This window comes from Heterodontus francisci, chromosome 13 (assembly GCF_036365525.1).
Source record: "Heterodontus francisci isolate sHetFra1 chromosome 13, sHetFra1.hap1, whole genome shotgun sequence".
Taxonomy (NCBI): domain Eukaryota; kingdom Metazoa; phylum Chordata; class Chondrichthyes; order Heterodontiformes; family Heterodontidae; genus Heterodontus; species Heterodontus francisci.
In genome coordinates, this window is record NC_090383.1 from 41,922,438 (window position 1) to 41,940,460 (window position 18,023).

Genomic DNA, 18,023 nt, shown 5'->3' on the forward strand with positions numbered 1-18,023 from the left:
GCAAGTAACAGTCACGTCACACAAGTGCCAGGCAATGAACAAACGAGACAATCTAACCACCTCCCCTTGACGTTCAATGGCATTATCATTGCTGAATCTATCACTGTCAACATCCTGTGGGTTACCATTGAGCAGAAACTGAATTGGACCAGCCACATAAATGCTGTGGCTACAAGAGCAGGTCAGGGGCTAGGAATTCTGTGACCAGTAACTCACCTCACCTCACCCCAATGCCTGTCCACCATCTTACAAGGCACAAATCAGGAGTGTGATGGAATACTCTCCACTTGCCTGGATGAGTGCAGAAGCTCGACACCATCCAGGACACAGCAGGCCGCTTGATTGGCACCCCGTCCACCACCTTCAACATTCACTCCCTTCACAACCGTCACACAGAGGCAACAGTGTGTACCACCTGCAAGATGCACTGCAGCAATTCACCTAGGCTCCTTTGACAGCGCCTTCCAAACTCCAGACCTCTACCACCTAGAAGGACAAGGGCAGCAGATGCTACCACCAGCTGAAAGTTCTAATCCAAGCCGCACATCATCCTGACTTGGAACTATATTGCCGTTCCTTCACTATTGCTGGGTCAAAATCCTGGAACTCCCTTCCTAATAGCACTTGGGTGTATCTGCACCCCAAGGATTGCAGTGGTTCAAGAAGGCAGCTCACCACCAGCTTCTCGAGGGCAATGTGGGCAATAAATGTTGGCCTAGCCAACGATGCCCACATCCCACGAACAAATTAAAAAAGCTTAGCAGTTTTGCTGAAGGGTGTAAAGCCATAATCTGGGGTCAACTAGAATTGTGCTGAAAATAGAGACATGTTGTTGAAGCTTTACGTCTTGCACTCATCCGGACAATACGCTAGAATAACCAATGTAAGGAAAAACAGCAACTTATACCGCATGAGAAGAGAGTGCTGATTGGTTGGCAAGTAAACTCTGATAGAGGCGTTGCCATGGAGAATGCACCAGTTTATTGTCCTGATGAGTGCAAGACGAAAAGCTTCGACAACATGTCTCTTTTCAGCAATTCTCAAGTTCTGCACTCCAAACGACTATTTAACTGGAATTATGTTAATGACTCTGTACAGTAGTGGGTTTTTCAGAAATATTTGCTTTTGAATTTCAAAACTGGAGTTTTAATTAAAAAGTGAAATCTATCCACTGAATAGTTTGTGATTAAACTAATCAGCAAATTGCAGTTACTTCAATATCTTGACTTTAGTTACATTAAACTGCAAGCAGAGTGGCAAGCTATGTGATAATTAGTAGGAAAGTATTGCCTTTATCACTGCAGTTGATGATTTTTCAAAGAGCAAAGCTGTTTCAGCAAGGCTGCATCACCCTCTTCACTCATTGTATTTATTTATCTATTTCATTAGAGAATTTACATGCATGCATATTTATGGTCTATCACACTTTTAAAAGAAAAGTATAAAGAAACAAAAACAATCATTTACAATGTGTAGTATAAATTCTCTGAACAGAAAATAAACTCGTACAATGGTGTTTCACATAGCTGATCTGCAGTGACTGAACTCCAATTCACTGAGCAACACCACAAGAGATTGTCTTTCCCTTTCTATGCAGCTGCTGAAGATCATTCCCAAGTACACAGATCACCAAGAATTATAGAGAGATACAGCACTGAAACAGGCCCTTTGGCCCACCAAGTCTGTGCGGACCATCAACCACCCATTTATACTAATCCTACATTAATCCCATATTCCCTACCACATCCCCACCTTCCCTCAATTCTCCTACCACCTATCTACACTAGGGGCAATTTACAATGGCCAATTTACCTATCACCCCACAAGTCCTTTGGCTGTGGGAGGAAACCAGAGCACCCGGCAGAAACCCACGCGGTAATAGGAACCGAACCTGGGTCGCTGGAGCTTTGAGGCTGTGGTGCTAACCATTGCGCCACTGTGCTGCCCCAATACTGTCTGCAGTTTTGGTCTGCTTATTTAAGGAAGGATATAAATGTGTTGGAGGCGGTTCAGAGAATGTTTACTAGATTGATACCTGGAATGAGTGGGTTGTTTTATGAGGAAAAGTTGGACAGACTGGGCTTGTTTTCGCTGGAATTTAGAAGAGTGCGTTTTTTGTGCATTGTTTTGTGCATATGTTTGATTGAAGTTTATAAGATCCTGAACAGTCTTGACAAGGTGGATGGGGAAAGGATGTTTCCTCTTGTTGCAATAAGTTTTTTGGCACTATTTAAGAATGATGCTGTAATGATTTTTTTTTAACGCTCAAGATGCATGATGTAAATACTAGTGAGTAGGAAAGTTTTCGACCATGTACATTTATACACATGCACACCGTAACCTAAGATCTGATACCACTGTGGATGTTCTACATCAGCCAGACTTATTGGTGTTTCTTTTGAAACCAACTTATGTCATATTGTGAACAGTTTTATACTGTGGCCTTTTGCAGTTTTTAACTCTACTGAGACTCCACAAACTCGTTTCGCAGTTGACACAGAATGTTTTGGGGAACTAGTGAGTCCTGGGTTTGAACCCCATGTTCTAGCAGTTAAAAGACAGTTTATCTGCCACACTGTCTAGCCTGCAGTCCCCTGCTTTGTTTCTTTGACCTGATTGCAATTCTGCATACTGTACATTCGCCCAGGCATGCGCCATGGAGAGGTCACTCCATAGTTGCCTCACAGCGACTGACACCACTGACCACCTCTAGGCGCTTACCCATTGTCTCTCGAGACAAGGAGGCCAAAGAAAGAAAGAATACTGTTTACAATCTTACTGAGAACAGCTTTTACTTTTATTTTGTTTTTACCACTCTGAATCTTTTGAATTTTGTTTTGATTGTGTCTGTTGGAAATCAAAAAGAGAGGACTAAAACTTGCATCTTCCATACACTTAAGAAAACCAAGAGTTTTACAGAATGGATTCCAGGACACTAAGATGTTTGGTTTTTATTTTTTTATTTTTTTGTTAATAATAGGGGGAATACTGCATGCAGTTTATGCTAGTGAATAAGAAATGAGTTGGTACATTGTGCACATGCCTAAAGCAAGATATAAAGGTCATATTGTATCTAAAAACTTACCTTTTTTAACAATCTGTTTCCTGGCCTATTAATGTGTGAAGAACTGTTATTTACTTTAAATTAGTTTATGTTAATGCCAGTTTTATACCATTGTTGACTTGTCCAGGTGTATGCCTCTTGTAACTTGAAAAACAGATGCTTCGTCACCACCATTCTCTTCTCCTGCACTGCCATTGCTTCTGTGTTGATTTATGTTAAACCAGATCTTTTGTAAATTGCCATGCTGGTATGCATAACCTCTGAATTGTGAATCATCAGTGCAAATTTTAAAAAGAATTGGACAACTAGGGCAGCGCAGTGGTTAGCACCGCAGCCTCACAGCTCCAGGGACCTGGGTTCAATTCTGGGTACTGCCTGTGCGGAGTTAGCAAGTTCTCCCTGTGACCATGTGGGTTTTTGCCGGGTGCTCCGGTTTCCTCCCACCGCCAAAGACTTGCAGGTGATAGGTAAATTGGCCATTGTAAATTGCCCCTAGTGTAGGTAGGTGGTAGGGAATATGGGATTACTGTAGGGTTAGTATAAATGGGTGATTCTTGGTCGGCACAGATTCGGTGGGCTGAAGGGCCTGTTTCAGTGCTGTATCGCTAAATAAATAAATAGAGAAACAGCAGTCAGTCCAGTCATGCAGATTTGAACTGAGTGTAGCTTGCAGTCTTGGTATAGAATATTCCGTGACCGATTATCAATTTTAATATATTAACAGGTTTTACAGAACAATACAAAGTACCAAGTGGTCCCAAAGAAGCTAACTATTGGCAAGCGGTTGGCCCAATGTCTTCATCCAGCACTGCCCAGTGGTGTTCACCGAAAAGCACTCGAAACCTATGAGATCATCTTTAAGATCATTGGCTCTAAAAGGCTGGCCAAAGATCTCTTCTTGTACAGGTGGGCTATATGTTCGTTTCCTTTTAGAGAAAAAAAGAAGTCACATGTTTGAAAGCTAGAAATATATGAAGAATTATGGGCAATGGGTCACCTTAATAACCAATATATTGAGCAAGTGATTTGACTGTAAAACCAGCATGCAACATTGGTGGATCTGAGTTCTCTGGCCTTGTCAAAGTTGAATATTTAACACCTAATCTGTTTAAAAAAAACCTAAATATTGCCTCATTTTAAAATGATAGTGAATACGGTGGTGGAGGTATATGGTTCTGTGCTAACAAACTAGAGGTTGTACATAGCATCAGAAAACATGATTTTGAAAGCTACCACTGCTACAATCTAGAAAGCCAGTTGAATGATATAACTGAAGCCAGTCTTCACTGGAGTAAATCTCTATTTACGCAGTTAGGTTGCAAGCAAGCACCTCCTAACCCAACAACCACAATTTAAATCAGTGTCTATTTATAGGGGCACAAGTGAATCCCCAGTTAATGCCTGCCACCTGTCTACAATTAAACATAATTAATATACAATGTACAACTGGTTCATTAATGTCCTTCAGGGAAGGGAACCTACTATTGCTACCCAATCTGGCCTACGTATAATTCCAGTCCCATACTATGCGGTTGACCTTTCATGCCCTCTGAAGTCACTTAGTGGTAAAAACAATTACTATCAAGAAAAATGTCTATCGACCACCTTCTCAGGGCAACTTAGTGATGGGAAATAAATGCTGCCTTGACTGTACTGCCCACATCATGCACACAGTGATTTTCCAGAATTAGATAGATTTTCCAGTTGTGGATTCCTATCACCAGAAAGTATATGTGGACATTAATTTAACCTTCTGGCTTGGCTGTAATACAATCCACATTGAAGTAACCTGGTGTCCCTCAGTTTCCAGGCTCACTAACGAAAAATAGCTGTTTAACTGAAGTGCAGCAAAGCATGGTGGTTGTAAAAATTATATTTCCAGCAGGACTTGTGGCCTTCAGCAGAGGAGAAGTAAATTTGATTCTCAACAGCCCTGAATGTTTGGACATTATTTTATTCTTTCCTCAGTTCTGGCCTTTTCCCTCTTCTTGCCAATGCGGCCATGTCAGTCAAACCTGTGCTGTTGAGCTTGTATGAAGCGTATTTCTTGCCTCTGGGCAAAACCCTGAAGCCAGGACTGCAAGGATTGTTGACTGGGGTGTTGCCTGGCCTGGAAGAAGGCTCTGAGTACTATGACAGGTGAGTAGGCAGTTTGCTGCATGCATGTATAATGATACGGGTGAAAGATTAATTTTTTTAAAAACACTCGAACTGTTTTGAGAAAAATTTCATCAATTATTTTTTCCCTCTCGGTAACTACAATGTCTAATGTTCAAAACAAGGTTTTAAATGAAATTTAATGATGAAAAAGTTAATAATTCACAACTTGACTATATTTTTGATTTGATTTATCTTTTTTATCTTTGTGTTCTTTTTTGAAGTTCCTATTTGGGGGGTACAGCCTCTCCCAAAAGGCTGGCTTTGACTTGATATTTTTTACCTTGACGTGATGGTTAGCTGAACATAAATTATGCATTCTGAGCAGTTGGTTTGCAGCTATTGGGAAAGGTTGAATAGGTTAGGGCTTTTTTTTTTAAGAAGAGAGAAGACATGGAGGAGGCCTGATGGAAGTACTTAAAATTATGAATGTGTTGGACAGGCTAGATGTGGGGAGAATGTTTCCAATTGTGGGAGAATTCAAAACTAGCAGCCATTAATACAAGATAGTTACGAATAAATCCAAGAAGGGAAATAAGAAGAAATTTCATGATTTAGAGAGTGATTGTGGCAAATAGCAGACAATTCTTTCAAAAGGAAAGAAAACGAATATATGAAAGAAAAGGGAATAGAAAGAGAGTTGAAAGGCTTGGGAGACTCAGTGTGGAGTATAAACACCAGCGCACACTATTTGGGCCAAATGGCCTGTTTCTATGCCGTATGTTCTATGTAGTTCTATGTGTTTCCAACTGTATAGAGTGTACATTTATCATATGTATCTGTGTCATTTAATCAGATGTATTGGAATAGTTTACTTCTGTTTCTAGCAATTTTTTCAAAGTTATTTGAAGAAAAGCTAGAGGGCATTTTTCAAAAGCCTTGTTTCAGGTGATGTTTAAATTGAGTTTTTTCTTAAAACTTAAATTGTGTGTGAAAGAGAAAAGAAAAGACAGATTATACTGATCATACTACTATTGTAGCTTTTGTTCTATAAAAATTTCTAACATATTAAGTGGAAACGGTGTCTTTCCTTATCCTAATTTGAATGCATTTTTCTAGCAAGTTGAAATTTGAAGTAAATAGGAAGCCTCTGATTGTCCAGCCATATCTTTTTGACTGAAAGAAAATGTATTTACTAGCATCTGTGAAAAGACCGAGAGGGGAAAGTCTTCACTCATAATTTGAGTTCTTTTAAAAACACAAGCTATGCTGAATTTTGGAAGTAAGTTGTATTTAGAGCAACTTGAGTGATGGGAGTGCAGGAAGAAGGATAAAACGTTAATTGGATACTCCAAAGTAAAGGCCTGCTTGGGTCTGCAATTGAAACTCGACCTGAACCTGACGGAACCACCTCCGACCCGAGGCCAACCCGGCCCAAGTCCTTTGATTTTTTTTCCCATGCCCGACCCATCCCGACCAGATCACTGGAATGAAGTTGATTATATTAAAGAGGTTGTGCTCTATCTTGGATGGAATCGCTCACTGCAGACTAGTGCAGAGTCCGGATGCACATATCCCACCTTGGCATCCTGGCTGTCACTGTGTCCAACCCGGCCCGACCTGACCTGAGCCCGAATGCTGGACCCAGACGAGCGACAGAACCTGACCCGAACCCGGCCCGTGTCGTTGGGCCTGGTCGGGTTCGGGTTGGGTAGCCATGCTCTACTCCAAAGGGGAAGAGGTTGGCTAGTGATGGGAATGAGAGGGATACTCTAATCTGTAACTAAAAGAAAAGTGTGCATGCATTTTGTGTTTTCATCATATTTCAAACAGGCACGTTTCAACAAATCTATTCTCAGCACATTTCTGGCAACTGGTTGGTTCATCTACCAATATTACCAACAATCTTAACAAAAAAGTGGAAACCAATTATTTGAAATGTATATAGAAAAATTGGATTCTGGTATAAAGGCTCGAGAGCAGTCTTAAAATGCTAGCTACTTCTGAGCTGCAAACTAAAACATTCCAATCTCATAAGTTCCTTGGCTAAATAATAATTCTGACCCCCTTATGTTCTTATTTAGGGAATTAAGACCGTGTTTGCTGACAATGCAACCAATAGGTGGCGCAGTACTGGCACATATGCAAATGTAGCCTCATCGACTGAAACTTTACTGTCTGTGACATCTCAGGCAGCTGCCAGTAATAAAGATGGTGCTGCTTAACTTGTGACAAAAAAACAAATTAAACACAAACCCCCTCGATGGCTGCGATCGCCGCCTCCATCGCAGCCCCAACAGTACCCCGCTCCCTCTTGCCATCGTCACTTCTCTTTGCCGCTCCCTCCCGCGCCCGTCTGCTCACTGCTGCCTCACCTCAGCCACTCGCTCCCCGCCTCGCTGCTTCGGATGCTTGCTCACTGCTTCCTCTCCCACTTGCTCGCTCACGGAATCGCTGCTTCACCCCCCTCTTGGCTACTTGCTCCCAGCATCGCCCCGTCATCCCTGTTCCTGTACTCAAATCCTCTAACTATGAAGGCCAACATACCATTTACCTTTTTTACCGCCTGTTGCACCTGCATGCTTACCTTCAGCGACTTGTGTACGAACACCCACGTTTCGTTACATATTCCCCTTTGTCAGGTTATAGCCATTCAGATAATCTGCCTTCCTGTTTTTGCTACCACAGTGGATAACCTCACATTTATCCACATTATACTGCATCTGTCATGCATTAGCCCACTCACTCAACTTGTCCAAATCACCCTGAAGCCTCTCTGCATGCTCCTCACAATTCACCCTCCCACCCAGTTTTGTGTCATCTGCAAATTTGGAGATATTACATTTAGTTCCCTCATCTAAATCATTAATTTATATTGTGAATAGCTGGGGTTCCAGCACCGATCCCTGCGGTACCCCACTAGTCATTGCCTGCCATTTGGAAAAAGATCCATTTATCCCGACTCTTTGTTTCCTGTCTGCCAACCAATTTTCTATCCATTGCAATACACTACCCCCAATCCCGTGCGCTTTAATTTTACATGCTAATCTCTTATGTGGGACTTTGTCGAAAGCCTTCTGCAAGTCCAAATAAACCACATTCACTGGCTCCCCCTCATTAACTCTACGAGTTACATCCTCGAAGATTTCTAGTAGATTTGTCAAGCATGATTTCCCTTTCGTAAATCCATGCTGAGTCTGTCTGATTCTACCACTGTTCTGTAAGTGCTCTGCTATAACATCTTTGATAATGGACTCTAGAATTTTCCCCACTACCGACGTCAGGCTGACTGGTCTATAACTCCGTTTTCTCCCTACCTCCCTTTTTAAATATTGGGGTTACATTAGCTACCCTCCAATCTGTAGGAACTGTTCCAGAGTCTATTGAATCTTGGAAGATGCATTGCATCCACTATTTCTAGGGCCACTTCCTTACGTATTCTGGGATGCAGACCATCAGGCCCTGGGCATTTATCGGTCTTCAATCCCATCAATTTCCCCAACACTATTTCTTTACTAATACTGATTTCCTTCAGTTCCTCTCTCTCACTAAACCGTGCGTTCCCCAACATTTCTGGTATGATATTTGTGTCCTTCTTTGTGAAGACAGAACCAAAGTATGCATTTAGTTGGTCAGCCATTTCTTTGTTCCCCATAATAAAGTCCCCTGTTTCTGACTGTAAGGGACCAACATTTGTCTTCACGAATCTTTTTCTCTTCACATACCTGTAGAAACATTTAAAGTCAGTTTTTATGTTCCCCGCAAGCTTGCTCTCGCACTCTATTTTCCCCTTCTTAATCAATCCCTTGGTCCTTCTTGGCTGAATTCTAAACTGCTCCCAATCCTCAGGTCCGTTGTTTTTTCTGGCGAATTTATTTACCTCTTCCTTGGATACAAAGAACAAAGAAAATTGCAGCACAGGAACAGGCCCTTCGGCCCTCCAAGCCTACGCCGATCCAAATCCTCTATCTAAACCTGTCGCCTATTTTCTAAGGGTCTGTATCTCTTTACTTCCTGCCCATTCATGTAACTGTCTGGATACATCTTAAAAGACGCTATCATGCCCGCGTCTACCACCTCTGCTGGCAATGCGTTCCAGGCACCCACCACCCTCTGCGTGAAGAACTTTCCACGCATATCCCCCCTAAACTTTTCCCCTCTCACTTTGAACTCGTGTCCCCTTGTAATTGAATCCCCCACTCTGGGGAAAAAGCTTCTTGCTATCCACCCTGTCTATACCTCTCATGATTTTGTACACCTCAATCAGGTCCCCCCTTAACCTCCGTCTTTCTAATGAAAATAATCCTAATCTACTCAACCTCTCTTCATAGCTAGCGCCCTCCATACCAGGCAACATCCTGGTGAACCTCCTCTGCACTCTCTCCAAAGCATCCACATCCTTTTGGTAATGTGGCGACCAGAACTGCACGCAGTATTCCAAATGTGGCCGAACCAAAGTCCTATACAACTGTAACATGACCTGCCAACCCTTGTACTCAATACCCCATCCGATGAAGGAAAGCATGCCGTATGCCTCCTTGACCACTCTATTGACCTGCGTTGCCACCTTCAGGGAACAATGGACCTGAACACCCAAATCTCTCTGTACATCAATTTTCCCCAGGACTTTTCCATTTACTGTATAGTTCACTCTTGAATTGGATCTTCCAAAATGCATCACCTCGCATTTGCCCTGATTGAACTCCATCTGTCATTTCTCTGCCCAACTCTCCAGTCTATCTATATTCGAAAGAACATTACAGCGCAGTACAGGCCCTTCAGCCCTCGATGTTGCGCCGACCATCTGACCTACAGTATTCCATTTTCATCCATATGTCTATCCAATGACCACTTAAATGCCCTTAAAGTTGGCGAGTCTACTACTGTTGCAGGCAGGGCGTTCCACGCCCCTACTACCCTCTGTGTAAAGAAACTACCTCTGACATCTGTCCTATCTCTATCACCCCTTAACTTAAAGCTATGTCCCCTCGTGTTTGCCATCACCATCCGAGGAAGAAGGCTATCACTTTCCACCCTGTCCAACCCTCTGATTATCTTATATGTCTCTATTAAGTCACCTCTTCTCCTCCTTCTCTCCAACGAAAACAACCTCAAGTCCCTCAGCCTTTCCTCGTAAGACCTTCCCTCCATACCAGGCAACATCCTAGTAAATCTCCTCTGCACCTTTTCCAAAGCTTCCACATCCTTCCTATAATGCGGTGACCAGAACTGCACGCAATACTCCAGGTGCGGCCGCACCAGAGTTCTGTACAGCTGCAGCATGACCTCGTGGCTCCGAAACTCGATCCCCCTACTAATAAAAGCTAACACACCATGTGCCTTCTTTGCAGCTCTATTAACCTGGGTGGCAACTTTCAGGGATTTATGTACCTGGACACCAAGATCTCTCTGCTCATCTACACTACCAAGAATCTTCCCATTAGCCCAGTACTCTGCAATCCTGTTACTCCTTCCGAAGTGAATCACCTCACACTTTTCCGCATTAAACTCCATTTGCCATCTCTCAGCCCAGCTCTGCAGCCTATCTATGTCCCTCTGTAACCTACAACATCCTTCGGCACTATCCACAACTCCACCGACCTTCGTGTCATCCGCAAATTTACGAACCCACCCTTCTACACCCTCATCCAGGTCATTTATAAAAATGACAAACAGCAGTGGCCCCAAAACAGATCCTTGCGGTACACAACTAGTAACTAAACTCCAGGATGAACATTTACCATCAACCACCACCCTCTGTCTTCTTTCAGCTAGCCAATTTCTGATCCAAAGCACTAATTCACCTTCAATCCCATACTTCTGTATTTTCTGCAATAGCCTACCATGGGGAACTTTATCAAACGCCTTACTGAAATCCATATAGACCACATCCACGGCTTTACCCTCATCCACCTGTTTGGTCACCTTGTCAAAAAACTCAATTAGGTTTGTGAGGCACGACCTACACTTGACAAAACCGTGCTGACTATCTCTAATGAACTTATTCTTTTCAAGATGATTATAAATCCTATCTCTCATAACCTTTTCCAACATTTTACCCACAACCGGAGTAAGGCTCACAGGTCTACAATTACCAGGGCTGTCTCTACTCCCCTTCTTGAACAAGGGGACAACATTTGCTATCCTCCAGTCTTCCGGCACTACTCCTGTCGACAATGACGACATAAAGATCAAGGACAAAGGCTCTGCAATCTCCTCCCTGGCTTCCCAGAGAATCCTAGGATAAATCCCATCTGGCCCAGGGGACTTATCTATTTTCACACTTTCCAAAATAGCTAACACCTCCTCCTTGTGAACCTCAATCCCATCTAGCTTAGTCGTCTGTATCTCAGTATTCTCCTCGACAACATTTTCTTTCTCCACTGCAAATACTGACGAAAAATATTCATTTAACACTTCCCCTATCTCCTCTGATTCCACACACAACTTCCCACTACTATCCTTGATTGGCCCTAACCTATCTCTAGTCATTCTTTTATTCCTGATATACCTATAGAAAGCCTTAGGGTTTTCCCTGATCCTATCCGCCAATGACTTCTCGTGTCCTCTCCTTGCTCTTCTTAACTCTCCCTTTAGATCCTTCCTGGCTAGCTGGTAACTCTTAAGCGCCCTAACTGAGCCTTCACGTCTCACCCTAACATAAGCCTTCTTCTTCCTCTTGACAAGCTCTTCAACTTCTTTAGTAAACCACGGCTCCCTCGCTCGACAACTTCCTCCCTGCCTGACAGGTACATACTTATCAAGGACACGCAATAGCTGCTCCTTGAATAAACTCCACATTTCGATTGTGCCCATCCCCTGCAGTTTCCTTCCCCATCCTACGCATCCTAAATCTTGACTAATCGCATCATAATTTCCTTTCCCCCAGTTATAATTCTTGCCCTGCTGTATATGCCTGTCCCTGCCCATTGCTAAGGTAAACCTAACCGAATTGTGATCACTATCACCAAAGTGCTCACCAACTTCTAAATCTAACACCTGGCCGGGTTCATTACCCAGTACTAAATCCAATGTGGCATCGCCCCTGGTTGGCCTGTCTACATACTGTGTAAGAAAACCCTCCTGCACACACTGGACAAAAACAGACCCATCTAAAGTACTCGAACGATAGTATTTCCAGTCAATATTTGGAAAGTTAAAGTCCCCCATAACCACTACCCTGTTACTCTCGCTCCTGTCAAGAATCATCTTTGCTATCCTTTCCTCTACATCTCTGGAACTATTTGGAGGTCTATAGAAAACTCCCAACAGGGTGACCTCTCCTCTCCTGTTTCTAACCTCGGCCCATACTACCTCAGTAGACGAGTCCTCAAACGTCCTTTCTGCCGCTGTAATACTTTCCTTGATTAACAATGCCACACCCCCCCCCTCTTTTACCCTCTTCTCTGTTCTTAGTGAAACATCTAAATCCCGGAACCCGCAACATCCATTCCTGTCCCTGCTCGACCCATGTCTCTGAAATGGCCACAACATCGAGATCCCAGGTACCAACCCATGCTGCAAGCTCACCCACCTTATTCCGGATGCTCCTGGCATTGAAGTAGACACATTTTAAACCAAGCTCTTGCTTGCCAGTGCCCTCTTGTGTCCTTATAACCTTATCTCTGCCCTCACTACTCTCAACATCCTGTACACTGGAACTACAATTTAGGTTCCCATCCCCCTGCTGAATTAGTTTAAACCCCCCCGAGGAGCACTAGCAAATCTCCCCCCCAGGATATTGGTACCCCTCTGGTTCAGGTGAAGACCATCCTGTTTGTAGAGGTCCCACCTACCCCAGAAAGAGCCCCAATTATCCAGGAAACCAAAACCCTCCCTCCTACACCATCCCTGCAGCCACGTGTTCAACTCCTCTCTCTCACTATTCCTCACTTCGTTAGCACGTGGCATGGGCAACAATCCAGAGATAACAACTCTGTTTGTTCTCGCTCTAAGCCTCCACCCTAGCTCCCTGAATTTCTGCCTTAAATCCCCATCTCTTCCTACCTATGTCGTTGGTGTCTATGTGTACCACGACTTGGGGCTGCACCCCCTCCCCCTTGAGGATCCCAAAAACACGATCCGAGACATCACGTACCCTGGCACCTGGGAGGCAACACACCAACCGTGAGTCTCTCTCGTTCCCACAAAACCTCCTATCTGTTCCCCTAACTATGGAGTCCCCAATGACTAATGCTCTGCTCCTCTTACCCCTTCCCTTCTGAGCAACAGGGACAGACTCTGCGCCAGAGACCTGTATCCCATTGCCTACCCCTGGTAAGTCGTCTCCCCCAACAGTATCCAAAACGGTATACCTGTTGTTCACCAATGCCCTGTATAACTGAAGCATAACATCCTTACTTTTATTTTCAATTCTTCTCATCATAAAGGATAGCATTCCATTAGCCTTCTTTATTCATTGCTGCAGTTTTGGTCACCTTATTTAAGGAAGGATATGAATGCGTTGGAGGTGGTTCAGAGGAGGTTTACTAGATTGATACCTGGAATGAGCGGGTTGTCTTTTGAGTAAAAGTTGGACAGACTGGGCTTGTTTTCACTGGAGTTTAGAAGAGTGAGTGGAGACTTGATTGAAGTACATAAGATCAAGAATGGTCTTGACAAGGTGGATGTGGAAAGGATGTTTCCTCTTGTGGGTGAGTCCATAACGAGGGGGCACCATTTTAAAATTTGGATTGCCCTTTTAAGACAGAGATGAGGAGAAATTTTTTCTCTGAGGGTTGTGCGACTTTGGAGCACTCTACCTCAGAAGGTGGTGGAGGCAGGGTCATTGAATAATTTTAAGGTGGGGGTAGATAGATTCTTGTTAGGCAAGGGAATCAAAGGTTATCGTGGGTAGATGGGAGTGTGGAATTCCAGACACACACACATCAGCCATGATCTTCTTGAAAGGCGGAGCAGGCTAGAGGGGTCGAATGGCCTACTTCTCATAATTCGTGTTCGTATGTTTGTATCATGGGATATCTCTCCCTGCTGCACAAACTCCTTAGCATTAAATGTGGCCATTTCTTTTGTTCCTAGCACTGTAGAGGAAAACAGAAGAGTACAAGAAAACCTGTTTGTTTACCCTTCCACAATTTAGAGGTCAATTTTCCCTCCCGTTTTCCAAATTTCCCGTTTGTCTGGCAGTTCAGATCCCAGACAAGCCCCCAATTGGTTACGGCCACCTGGTGAGGGTGGTTTGCACTGTTCAACTCCCACCTGACTGCAGCAAGTATTTTTTGGTTATGAGGGTATAACCCTAACTTGTTTTATTTGTCAAATGAACAGCTGCCTTGTGGGCGTCTCGGGAGAGACCACGGCTAAGGGAGTAAACCCTAACAGAAAATCCGGAGTGGAACCCCGTAGGCGGTCATGTGTCACCTTTGGCATGTTTCCGGCAGTTCCTGCAGCCATACCGGTGCCAAACGTCGTGCTCTGCACTCCTTTGGACCCCACCAGAAAGGCCGAGAGGGGGGTTTTGACGCTTGGGCAACTCTCAACCTCCATACATTCGCCCAGGCATGCGCCATGGAGAGGTCACTCCATAGTTGCCTCACAGCGACTGACACCACTGACCACCTCTAGGCGCTTACCCATTGTCTCTCGAGACAAGGAGGCCAAAGAAAGAAAGAATACCTGTTGTTGAGGGAAACGGCCACAGGGGATCCCTGCACTGCCTGCTGGTTCCCACTCCTTACCCTGACGGTAACCCATCTACCTTCTTCTTTTACCTGAGGTGTGACTGCCTCCCGATAACTCCTCTCAATAATCCCCTCCGCCTCCCGAATGATCCGAAGTTCCTCCAGCTCCAGTTCCCTAACGCGGTCCTCGAGGAGCTGGAGCTGGGTGCACTTCCCGCAGATGCAGTCAGCAGGGACACCCTTGGCGACCCTTACCTTCCACATTCTGCAGGAGGAACATTCAACTGCCTTAACCTCCATTCCCACTATTCTAAATTCCCAAGTTTTTAACCAATCACACGATAAAACAAGAAGAGAAATAGAAAAAGCCTGACCTTACCTACACACAACCGAGTCCTTTTTTTTGGTAAGAGAAGGAGGGCGGGTGGGAGACACTACAAGAGTAGTGTCTCGGGTTCAGAAACAGCCCAAATATATAGGTTTCCACTTACCCAGCAGTCCCTGCTCCACCGAAACTCCCGATGAAATTGACTTCCCAGCTGTTCACTCCTCGCTCGCAATGCCTGTGCTCCTGGAAAAGCTGCACAACGAAAAGCTGTTGTCTGACAGTTCCCTTCACTATCTGCTACTCCACCAATCTTAGTGTCGTCTGCAAACTTGCTAATCAGACCACCTGTACTTTCCTCCAAATCATTTATGTATATCACAAACAACAGTGGTCCCAGCACGGATTCCTGTGGAACACCACTGGTCACACGTCTCCATTTTGAGAAACTCCCTTCCACTGCTACTCTCTGTCTCCTGTTGCCCAGCCAGTTCTTTATCCATCTAGCTAGTACACCTTGGACCCCATGCGCCTTCAGTTTCTCCATCAGCCTACCATGGGGAACCTTATCAAACGCCTTACTGAAGTCCATGTATATGACATCTACAGCCCTTCCCTCATCAATCAACTTTGTCACTTCCTCAAAGAATTCTATTAATTTGGTCAGACATGACCTTCCCTGCACAAAACCATGTTGCCTATCACTGATAAGCCCATTTTCTTCCAGATGGGAATAGATCCTATCCCTCAGTATTTTCTCCAGCAGCTTCCCTACCACTGACGTCAGGCTCACCGGTCTATAATTACCTGGATTTTCCCTGCTACCCTTCTTAAACAAGGGGACAACATTAGCAATTCTTCAGTCCTCCGGGACCTCACCCGTGTTTAAGGATGTTGCAAAGATATCTGTTAAGGCCCCAGCTATTTCCTCTCTCGCTTCCCTCAGTAACCTGGGATAGATCCCATCCGGACCTGGGGACTTGTCCACCTTAATGCCTTTTAGAATACCCAACACTTCCTCCCTCCTTATGCCGACTTGACCGAGAGTAATCAAACATCTGTCCCTAACCTCAACATCCGTCATGTCCCTCTCCTCTGTGAACACCGATGCAAAGTACTCATTTAGAATCTCACCCATTTTCTCTGACTCCACGCATAACTTTCCTCCTTTGTCCTTGAGTGGGCCAATCCTTTCTCTAGTTACCCTCTTTCTCCTTATATATGAATAAAAGGCTTTGGGATTTTCCTTAACCCTGTTTAATAAAGATATTTCATGACCCCTTTTAGCCCTCTTAATTCCTCGTTTCAGATTGCGCCTACAATCCCGATATTCTTTCAAAGCTTCGTCTTTCTTCAGCCGCCTAGACCTTATGTATGCTTCCTTTTTCCTCTTAGCTAGTCTCACAATTTCACCTGTCATCCATGGTTCCCTAATGTTCGGGCGGCACAGTGGCGCAGTGGTTAGCACCGCAGCCTCACAGCTCCAGGGACCTGGGTTCGATTCCGGGTACTGCCTGTGTGGAGTTTGCAAGTTCTCCCTGTGTCTGCGTGGGTTTTCTCCGGGTGCTCCGGTTTCCTCCCACAAGCCAAAAGACTTGCAGGTTATAGGTAAATTGGCCATTATAAATTGTCACTAGTATAGGTAGGTGGTAGGGAAATATAGGGACAGGTGGGGATGTTTGGTAGGAATATGGGATTAGTGTAGGATTAGTATAACTGGGTGGTTGATGTTCGGCACAGACTCGGTGGGCCGAAGGGCCTGTTTCAGTGCTGTATCTCTAATCTAATCTAATCTAATCTTGCCATTTCTACCCCTCATTTTCACAGGAACATGTCTCTCCTGCATGCTAATCAAGCTCTCTTTAAAAGCCTCCCACATATCAAATGTGGATTTACCTTCAAACAGCTGCTCCCAATCTACATTCCCCAGCTCCTCCCGAATTTTGGTATAGTTGGCCTTCCCCCAATTTAGCACTCTTCCTTTAGGACCACTCTCGTCTTTGTCCATGAGTATTCTAAAACTTACGGAATTGTGATCACTATTCCCAAAGTAGTCCCCTACTGAAACGTCAACCACCTGGCCTGGCTCATTCCCCAACACCAGGTCCAGTATGGCCCCTTCCCGAGTTGGACTATTTACATACTATTCTAGAAAACCCTCCTGGATGCTCCTTACAAATTCTGCTCCATCTAGACCTCTAACACTAAGTGAATCCCAGTCAATGTTGGGAAAATTAAAATCTCCTATCACCACCACCCTGTTGCTGCTACATCTTTCCATAATCTGTTTACATATTTGTACCTCTATCTCTCGCTCGCTGTTGGGAGGCCTGTAGAACAGCCCCAATATTGTTACCGCACCCTTCCTATTTCTGAGTTCTGCCCATATTGCCTCACAGCTCGAGTCCTCCATCGTGCCTTCCTTCAGCACAGCTGTGATATCCTCTTTGACCAGTAATGCAACTCCTCCACCCCTTTTACCTCCCTCTCTATCCCGCCTGAAGCATCGGTATCCTGGGATATTTAGTTGCCAATCATGCCCTTCCCTTAACCAAGTCTCAGTAATAACAATAACATCATACTCCCAGGTACTAATCCAAGCCATTACCTACTACACTTCTTGCATTAAAACAAATGCACCTCAGACCACCAGTCCCTTTGCTTTCATCATCTGCTCCCTGCCTACTCTTTCCCTTAGTCACGCTGACTTCATTATCTAGTTCCTTACAGGCTTTAGTTACTACCTCCTTACTCTCCACTGACCTCATTTGGTTCCCATCCCCCTGCCACATTAGTTTAAACCCTCCCCAACAGCGTTAGCAAAAGCACCCCCATGAACATTGGTTCCAGTCCGGCCCAGGTGTAGACCGTCCAATTTGTAATCGTCCCACCTCCC

At 44.4% G+C, this 18,023-nt stretch overlaps 1 protein-coding gene across 13 annotated transcripts in view; it reads left to right on the forward strand.

The window, feature by feature from the left end:
* Positions 1–18,023, forward strand: part of dop1a (DOP1 leucine zipper like protein A) — a 555,441-nt gene that overhangs the window by 79,459 nt on the left and 457,959 nt on the right. For all 13 annotated transcript variants that reach the window (XM_068044706.1, XM_068044708.1, XM_068044707.1 and 10 more), the window contains 2 exons: positions 3,789–3,970; positions 5,033–5,203. In XM_068044706.1, the coding sequence (XP_067900807.1) occupies positions 3,789–3,970; positions 5,033–5,203 (353 nt within the window). The remainder of the gene's footprint in view (positions 1–3,788; positions 3,971–5,032; positions 5,204–18,023) is intronic.